At 39.0% G+C, this 9,806-nt stretch overlaps 1 protein-coding gene across 1 annotated transcript; it reads right to left on the bottom strand.

Annotated features, from left to right (window-relative positions):
• Positions 1-1,949: 1,949 nt before the first annotated feature.
• Positions 1,950-4,135, bottom strand: LOC118679622 (butyrophilin subfamily 1 member A1-like). Its single transcript, XM_036356579.1, has 4 exons — positions 3,983-4,135; positions 3,477-3,503; positions 2,890-2,916; positions 1,950-2,713 (listed from the first exon to the last, which is right to left on the bottom strand). Exons 2-4 carry the CDS (start codon positions 3,496-3,498, stop codon positions 2,196-2,198), a joined length of 567 nt encoding a protein of 188 aa, XP_036212472.1. The 5' UTR covers positions 3,499-3,503; positions 3,983-4,135; the 3' UTR covers positions 1,950-2,195.
• Between the last annotated feature and the right edge of the window lie 5,671 nt (positions 4,136-9,806).

Below are 9,806 nucleotides of genomic sequence, written 5' to 3'. Positions count from 1 at the left end.
ACAGAAGTCTATTGTCTCACAGTTGTGGAGACTAGAAGTTTGAGATCAAGGTACTGGCAGGGCCACAGCACCTCTGAATGGAGAAGGAAGGGCTCTGTCCCATACCTCTCCTCACTGCTGATGGTTTGTCAGCAACCAGGGACATTCCCTGACTTGTAGCAGCGAAACTCCAATCTTGGCATGATGTTTCCCTGTGTGCATGTCAGTGTCCAGATTTCCCACTTTTAAAAGGACCCAGTCATATTGGATTACAGATCCACCCTACTCCAGTATGACCTCTCATTAATTACTTACATCTGTGATGACCCTACTTCCAAATAATGTCACATTCTGAACACTGGAGGTAGGACTTCAACCCATGAATTTGAATTTTGCAGTGGGGGAGTACAATTCAACCTGTATCATAGTGTATGCTGAGGAGGGAATGGGAAACAGGGAAATATAAATAGACTATGTGTATACTAGGTAACTATTTTGAAAAGTTTGATTATGAAAAGAGAATTAGGAGCATATCTCAGAGAATACAGAGCTGATGAAAAATTGTATAGTTTTGAATTTAAGATGAGAAATATTTAAAAAATTTTAATATCAATGGAAAAGAAAGCTATGATAAAGGCTGAGAGGAGTAACTGATGGATTCTAGTACCAGAGAGGATAGTACAGGATGGATGGAGAGAAGAAGGAATGGTGATCCCTCTAAAGGAAGAGGGATGCTTCCCTTAAGGTAATGGCCAGGGAGGAGTAGTGGAGAGATGCTGACTCAAATAGGTTTGTTATATTAGTTATTACAAAGTTGAGACAATGTCCTCTGACAAAGTTGAGACAATTTCCTTTGGACATCTCCTCCTCCTTAATTATTATTATTCACAGTGGACATACAGCAATATTGAGAAAAGGGGGCAGTAGAGGTGGAATTTAAAAGAAAGTGAAATTTTTAATAAAATTGACCACAAAACTAAGGAACTGCAAATGGTTGGAGATACACGTGAGGAGTACCAGAGTGCTGGTGTCCATGCTGTGATAGTGACTGTACTATCTTGTATGTTTAGATCTTTGTAGCATGGTAAGCTGCCTTCCTGAGAAATAGATAACTAGATTAATTGATATTGTTTTTCCAAGCTGATGTGACAGAAGAACAACAACTTCCAGATTTCCATTTATTAGCAATAGAATACTTGACAGTATGAACCATGACACCAATAGAGAAAAGGGGAGTAAGAGAAGTCAGGAGTGATTGATGGATCAGGAGAAAGTGAGAGGCCCCAGTGAGACTGACACACTGCGGGAGCAGGACTTTACACCTCGGGGTTTACTTGAATATTCAACTGTGGATGTCATCTGCTACCATCCTTCAAGGGAGAATTCATCAGTCAGTCAGATTCAATCACTAGAGACAATTATTCAACATATAAACTTCTTAAAGATATACAAGTTTATTTCTCACAGAAAATAATTCTGGAATTGGGCAATAGAGTATTTCAATGATGTTGTCAAATACCCAAGCTCATTCTGTCTTTTCTGTCATCCATGTCATTGTACATGGTTATAGATGTGTTTTCAGTTCCATCCATGATGAAACATTATAGCCAACAAAAAATAAAGGAAAAAAGGCCACAATTTCCCTTAAGGACACATTTCAGGAGTCATATAGGATAATTCACCTTACAATACAGGGGCCATTATTCAGTCACATGCAGCAGGGGAGTTTAGGAAATCTAACATTTGTATTAGGCCAGTGACAGCGAACCTTTTGAGCTCGGCGTGTCAGCATTTCGAAAAACCCTAACTTAACTCTGGTGCCGTGTCACATATAGAAATTTTTTGATATTTGCGACCATTGTAAAACAAAGACTTATATTTTTGATATTTAGTTTATATATTAAAATTCCATTTAACAAAGAAAAATCAACCAAAAAAATGAGTTCACGTGTCACCTTTGACATGCGTGTAATAGGTTCGCCATCACTGTCTTAGGCTGTCCTAGGACAAGGCAATAATGAGAGGAGTCTAACTAAGGAAGAAGGAGGAATTGATATGAGGGAAATCATCAGTGTCTCAGAGCTTCATTTTGAACATGAACCAGTACGAAGAAGGACAAAATCAGTTTATATCATAATTGGGGCCCAAAGTAATACTTTCTTATGAGAGTTAATTAGGAATATCAATTGTAAATCATCAGACGTTCTTCTTATTCTTTAACCTGGGCAGATGGTTAGGGAGCCTGAGTCAGATGACCAAAGCCTGAAAAGAGGTTTTAGGGCACCAGAGAACGTGTTCTTGGGAAAACTGAATATGTGGGACCCATCTGTCATGTTATAGAAAGATACATCTCCAGCCTCATAATCCAGGAATATCCCCAATTTAAGGAGTCTTTGTTTTAGACTAAGAGGGGTTTCTGGGGAAGTGAGGGCCCAGTATGCTCCCTCATAGAGCCTGATGGCCCAGAAACCATTCTGTGGAGACATAGTAACCTTCCCTTTCCTTGTGACATTAACCCTACAAATTCCTAGGTCCCAGGAACGTGCGTTCCCAACCTCCACCTCCCAGAAGGATCTCCCTGTCGTGAGGTCCAGCTGACCCAGCACACAGGGAAGGGAGTCGAATCTCTGTGTGGAGTGGGGTAGATCTTGACAAGGCTCTCGCCAGGTTACTCGTTCCCCATCTTCACACAGGAGGGCAGGATGGGCAGTGCCTGCATCCAGAGTCACATTTACTGCAAAGACAAGTGGACCGCCATGTCTTCAAGGAAGGTCTCAGTTACCTGGGCCAGAGGGTCCCCATTCTGTGAGATCTGCTCTGGCCCTGGATAGACCCAGCTCACCTCCACCCATCTTTCCCCAAGGTCACCCCACAAGGATCAGGGTCCCTCCGGGACCATCACAGACCCACCAGCTTCGAACTCCTCTTTTCTCCAATCTGAAAGGAACAGAACAAATGAACATCAGGACCCACCATTTGAAAGATACGCTGTCTCTCTGTCCAGAATTCTATTAGTATAAATTCCCTGGGGTTAATTAAAGATAAAACAACCAAAGATAATACTCTGTAATATACTACAGGCTCTTGTACCATCTCCTTAATTATGTCTGACTTGAAGATCTGACCCATTCTTTTGTGCTCCTAACACAACATTCCTACAAGATAAATATCTATAATCTATTTAGGATGTTTGACAGTAAATAGGGCATATGGTGAGTCTGACCAAATAACTTATTTTTTTGCTTTAGTTTCCTAAATTTTTAGCAGATGATGAACACTCTACCTATGATTAAGACAATGTGAGATAAAATTAATAAATAAAATCTGCTAAAATGTAATGTTTTAAATACATTCTTATCTGTTAAAATATTGAATAATATATTGATTTCATGGAATGTATACTTTGGGGTTCTTTGATTTTCAGAATTGAACAGACAGTATTCATCTAAAAAATCTTTGATAATAAGATTTCTTTCATCACAGTCCATGTCACTCACCAGCATACAATGGCGCCTTCATCCAAACTACAAAAGAAAAAAACCAAAACCAAAACAGGGAGCCTTGGCTTTGTTCCTTCCCTGTTTTCTCTCACTGTCTTTCCATTTCTCCCTGTCTTTGTCCCATTTCTTCTGAATCCTTTGAACTTCCACCTTCTGTCTTCTATTATCATTCATATCCTTTTTTTCAAGCATGATAATAATATTCAGGTGTAGGACAGATGGAAACATAGAAGCAACAAAAGGTGGGAGCCACAGGGAGGAGTGGAAGGAGGGAGCATAACATGAAGACAGGAAGGAAGAAAGAGGAGAGGAGAAAGGTCATGCAGAATCATGTGTGGTTTGCAGTTCAGAGAGAATTTATTGACATTTAAAAAGAAGATGTTTCAAATGCTCCTCTGCCAACTATAGACACTTGGTTGTACTTCTGCCTCCTTTCCTACTGCTATCAGGGCAGGACCCGAGTGACAAACAAATGGAGCTTTCTGAGAAGAAGCGTTACTCACCCGACTTAAATTGAGCCTTCCTCTCAGCTGAGATAAAAGATACAAACACACAAATATGAGACAGGTTTCCTCAACTTCATTAAGAAGATGCAGTTAAAGCCATACATTCAACAATGTTTGTGTCTGCATATTGGCCAGGTAATGCCCATTTCAAAAATAATGAGAGAAATCTCTAATGTTTGTTCCATCTAAAAAAACGTTCCTACAAATTAAAAATACATGAGGATTTAAAGAATTCTTGTAAGGGGATAGGAATATCTTAGAAAATGGCTTTAGACTTTAGAGATAAATTGTCAATTATGTTAAATTGAGTGAAAAACACATGTATAAAAAACTCTGAAGGAAACATAATTTGTTGAATTAATAATTAAGTGAATAAAAATAAAAATTAAGAGGAGTAATAACTAAGAAAAATAACCAGGCAAAATCATGCAAAAATATTTATGTACCATGGGTAACTTGAGAATATGGTCAAGAGAAGCAAGTCTCAAGATTATATTTGACATGAGTTTAGACCAGCGGTTCTCAACCTGTTGGTCGTGACCCCTTTGGCGATAGAAGGACCCTTTCACAGGGGTCGCCTAAGACCATCCTGCATATCAGATATTTACATTATGATTCATAACAGTAGCAACATTACAGTTATGAAATAGCAAGGAAAATAATTTTATGGTTGGGTCACAATATGAGAAACAGTATTTTTTTTAATTTTAATTTTTAAAATATATTTTATTAATTTTTTACAGAGAGGAAGGGAGAGGAATAGAGAGTTAGAAACATCGATGAGAGAGCAGCATCAATCAGCTGCTTCCTGCACAGCCTCTACGGCAGATGTGCTCGCGACGAAGGTATATGCTCTTGACCAGAATCACACCTGGGACCCTTCAGTTGCCAGGCCTACGCTTTATCCAGTGAGCCAAACCGGCTAGGGCATGAGGAACTGTATTTAAAGGGCCAGAATGTTGAGAACCACTGGTCTCGACAAATGTGAAGAAGGCCAGCATAGAAGGTACTATCTCACTCAGTAGTTTTGGAGTTTGAAACCTTCCATTAAGAATTGGGACATCAACATAAAACAATAGCTCTCCATCTCAGAGCACATGGAGGTGAGCGGCAGGGGGAGGAACCCAAGTTAAAGGAAGCTTTCTATGTAATGGAATAACTCCATTACTAAATTATAATAGTATATCACCCTAATGATTTAGAGACTAAGATATGGATAAGAAAAGAATCTTTTCAGAGAAATACATCTCCAAGGGAATTCCAGACTGAAAAAGTTACCAAGTTGTTGGTGAAGTTCTTCTGAAAAAGAAAATGGAAAACTTTTGTAAATATAAGGGAAATGACCACAGAAAATTAAGAACTGTTGAAAATTGCCACTGCAAAGTGAACTGGTGCAGTGAATATGAATAAAGAGTAAGCACGACACAAATGGAAACAGAAAAATTAGCAGTGCTTTTTCCTTAGGAAAGAAAAAGTAAGTGAATTTTCTGAAATGACTAAATAAAAGGAAAATGTTGCTAGAATGTTAGAGAGAGCACACCTAGACTTGTATCCCGTACATATATCTTTATGGGTGGCTTGAGGTATTGGGAACATTCAGGGTTTGGACCACATCACTTATTTAATGAAATAAAATAGTTTTGTTCCAAATATTTTCCTAGCGGTAGTATATATAAAATGGTATTTTAATTTGGCCATTTTTTTCCATGTATATTAAATTAAGCAAGGCATCTTTCAGTGAGCTCTATTTTGTACAATTAAAAGATAATCTGTGAATCCTAGAAGTCTTTTTAGTAGTTGTTATAATCATTGAGAAAGTGCATGACTATAATATGTGGACACAAATCTTTTTGCAAGTTGAAAGGTTTTAAATCTTTGAGTTTAACAAAATTGCAAAATAACTTAATTGTCAAAAGAAAGCAGTTTTAAAATTAACTTTTGTCAACACTTTGCCTTTTTAACTCAGGAGTTCAGAGAGTTGAGTGATATTGGTACCTGCCTTTTCTCTTATCACTGTCTGCTGAAAAGTAAAAGGGAAAAATAAACAACTCATGTCAAATAAAAACACAACATGGGGAAGGAAGGAGAATAAAATTGGTACCCTCTTCATGGCTCACTCTGTAGTTAAAAATTGCGTGCTTCTGAAAATTGCAAGCAAAAGTTACCAAACGACAGCTCATCCATCAGAGGCAACATGTTCCCTCCTCCATGCCTTGTGCAAAAGGAACTAAATGAGGAAATAAACTCATGAGGGAGCTGGGACAGACCTTCTGGGAGGCACAGTACCAATCATTCCTCTGTCTGTGGACTATCACCTGTTTCAGATTGAAATGCAAACATGAATTCCTACATGAGACAGGTACAAGGACGCGTATAGGAAAGACACCCATCTGTTCAAAACTGTACCTGTTGCACTGATCATATGGAACTTGCACAGTACATTAAATAAATATATTCTTTTTAAATTAATAATTTGTAATGTTGACACTATTGCAGATGTCCCCATCCCTCCTCTTTGCCCACCTCAACCTACCGCCACCTCCCACTCCCTTGGCCTTCACCACACTATTGTTGTGTCCACGGGGTAGGCACATATGCTCTTTAGCCAATCCTTTCACCTTCTTTATTCTGTCATCTCCACCCCACACTCTCAGACACTGGCCACCATGCTTCTGGTTCCATTTTGTTCAGAAGTTTATTTTGTTCATTAGACTCCACATATTAGTGAGATCATTTGGTATTTGTCTTTCTCAGACTGGCTTATTTCAGTTAACATATACTCTCCAGGTCCCTCCATGCTGTCAAAAAAGGTAAAATTTCCTTCTTTTTCAGCCCCATAATATTCCATTGTGTAACCCCACTCCTGGGAATATATCCTAAGAATCCCAATACACCAATCAGTAAGAATATATGCAGCCTTATGTTCATAGCAGCATTATTTACAATAGTCACGTTCTGGAAACAGTCCCTCTGCCCATCAGCAGATGAGTGGATAGAAAGAGCTGTGGTATAAGAAACATATTCTTAGAGACCATTCCCGAGGAAACAAAAATATGATTGGAATTTTCATTATCAAAGAGAAATCAAACCCACGGGAATCAAACCTGCAACCTGTGTGCATCAGGATAGCACTCTAGCTACTGAGCTACAAAGGTAGGGCTACAAATGGTTTTTAAAAAGTGCAGTTTGTCATTTGATAACTGAGTCAATGTAAATGCAAAAGAATAAAAAAATGGCACGGTTGAGTATTTTTTATATCCTGAAAAATTACAAAAAGTACTTTTATATTAATTCTATGTCCTTAGAACACCTGGGTTATATATGCAAGGGCAACTCACAGTTGACCGATGAATAACATTTTCATTATATCAGAGACTTTGGAAAAACAATGGACAGAGAAACTTGAAGTTTGGAATCTTCTGTGGCCTCTTAAGGATTTGGAGAATTATCAGCTGCATTAAAAAGGGACCTCTAACTTGGAATACCTGACAGAGGTACTAAGTTTGGATATTTTCCAGAAATAAATATAAAAGGAGCCATGTGTCTATGAGCTTACCACCCTTCATCTCACCAACTTCTTAATGAAACTGTCAATTCTCGGCAAGACAGCAGCCAATGTTTACAGGGAAATAATTTTGTATAAAATGAAAAAAGGAGGAACAGGAAGGGATGGAAGGTAGGGAAAACCAAAGGGCCAGAATTCAAAATAGGAGCAGTCCAGTCCCCAAAATCCGGAGGTGGCGGGGGGTTCGGGGGGAGAGCAGACATCAGGAGAAGGAAAGGCCAATGGAAGGCACAGGTAAAAAGGCAGGAAATGTCAGAGTGGGAAAGAAAGCAGATGTAGTGATGGAGACCAAGAGTAAAGGGATATCAGAAGTCTTACCTAGTTTGTTCTGAGCCTCCTCTGAAAGAAAAGGAAAGACCAATGTCAGGTGAGTGGGAAAGGATCACAAAGGGAATTAAAATTTACAAATAAATTCATATTTAATAATAACTTTACCACGTTTCAGATGAACGCACACATATGTAAAAAATATGCAAACACAAGGCCACACACATGCATGAACACATACATATACACAATGCCCCACCACCCACACGCACACACATCACACTCCCTTCACACATAGTGGCTCAGAGCTCACTACTGTCCAGTAAATAAACAGGGGGAAAGTGGAGTTAATTTAGTGAAATAACAAAGTTTTAAAATATTCCTTTGGTAGTTAATTGTTAAGACTCTCTTGATTTTTGTAAGTTTATGTTCCTGCTAGTCAGTTTGTTAACTTTAGTCATTGGCTACCTTGAAATTTATGGGTCACTTTCATCACTGTGGCAGCAACACTGTACAAAGTGGCCACAGACCCTGGGGAAGGGGACACTGAGACAAAGCTGTGCTAGACAATACAGGTCAGGGTGCTGGTGCCCGTGTTCACAAAGCTTTAGTCCATGGATTAATTTCCAGTGGAACTGCACCAGAGCTTCTGTGTTAGGTCATTCCTGAACGAGCTTTTCTTAATCAATTCACATGGGTGCTGAATGCAGGGGAGAGAAAGGACTGGGATTCTCTGACAGGGATTCTGCCTCTCACTGGACCTTTACTGTGCCTGTATCCTAACTGAAAAGTTGACATCTAAACGCCCTTCTAGGAGAGAGGCTTTATAAACATTGTGCAGAGATGAAACTAAAGTCCCACATCTGCTCACGACTATTTCTACAACATGGCCAGTCACGTCCCTTCTGTAAATGGAGAACAACTCAGGAAAGTCCATTCTACCGAAATCATTGGTACAATTGCATAAAAATGTCATCTCATACGAGGGGCAGAAAGATTGAAATAACTCCTGAGTAGGGTACTAAAGAGTGATGTGGGAATATCTTAGAAACCAACCTTAGATTTTAGACAATTTTCTTGAGTGAAAAACATATGTATAAAGATCCCAAAGGAAGAGCAACTTGGTGAATTAGTAAACAATTGAATAAAAATGAAAGTGCAGTAATAACTATGGTTGGAAAGAGCAAATAACCAGGCACAATCAGGTAAAAGTAGTTATACATCTTGGATCATGTGAGAATATGGTCAAGGGAAGTAGAATAGCAATTCTCAAGGTCAACTTGCCACCAGTCTGTATGTTCAGAGTGTGTAAAAGTCCAATAGAAGAGAAATCATACATCAGAAACTTTTATGCTTGATTCCTTCCCTTAAGAATTAGCATAGTATTGTGTGCACAGCAATGGGCACACCCATCCAGAGGCCCTGCTGGAGAACCCAAGTAAAAGGTAGTTTTCCAGAAGATACCTGGCGTGGAAGCAAGCACAAGCTCCCTAACCTGATCTTCAGCTCATCCCCCTTGACATGCAGTTATAGGAAGCATCTGCAAGGCAGAGAGCAAGTGAAGGAAAGAAAATGGAAAGGATAGAGGCAGGGGGTGGGAGAATCCCAGGAAGCAAAAAAAAAAAAAACACAACCAAAAAACAAATGAATAGGATAATTTAACATTCATGGGCGGGGGTGGGCGGGGTGGGGGTGGGGGGAAGCAAATTTAAAAAAAGAGCAAAGATGGTGGTGGGTAATGATTTAGAGACTAAGATATGGACAAGAAAAGAATCTTTTCAGAGAAATATATCTCTAATGGAATGCCAGTCTGAGGAAAGTGGAAAGTTACCAAGTTGTTGCTGAAGTTCTTCTGAAAAAGAAAATGGAAAACTTTTGTAAATATAAGGGAAATGACCACAGAAAATTAAGAACTGTTGAAAATTGCCACTGCAAAGTGAACTGGTGCAGTGAATATGAATAAGAGTAAGCACGACACAAATGGAAACA

Source organism: Myotis myotis, unplaced genomic scaffold, assembly GCF_014108235.1.
Source record: "Myotis myotis isolate mMyoMyo1 unplaced genomic scaffold, mMyoMyo1.p scaffold_m19_p_26, whole genome shotgun sequence".
NCBI lineage: Eukaryota > Metazoa > Chordata > Mammalia > Chiroptera > Vespertilionidae > Myotis > Myotis myotis.
Note: the sequence above shows the minus strand (reverse complement) of the source record. Positions and strands in the feature narration are given on the sequence as shown.

Excerpts from the sequence above, each read along its gene's own strand:
- LOC118679622 (XM_036356579.1), bottom strand. The coding sequence starts at position 3,498 with ATGAAGGCGCCATTGTATGCTG. Across the intron at positions 2,917-3,476 it reads GAAGGCGCCATTGTATGCTG|ATTGGAGAAAAGAGGAGTTC; the intron begins GTGAGTGACATG and ends TGTTCCTTTCAG. Across the intron at positions 2,714-2,889 it reads AAAAGAGGAGTTCGAAGCTG|TAAATGTGACTCTGGATGCA; the intron begins GTGGGTCTGTGA and ends TTGTCTTTGCAG.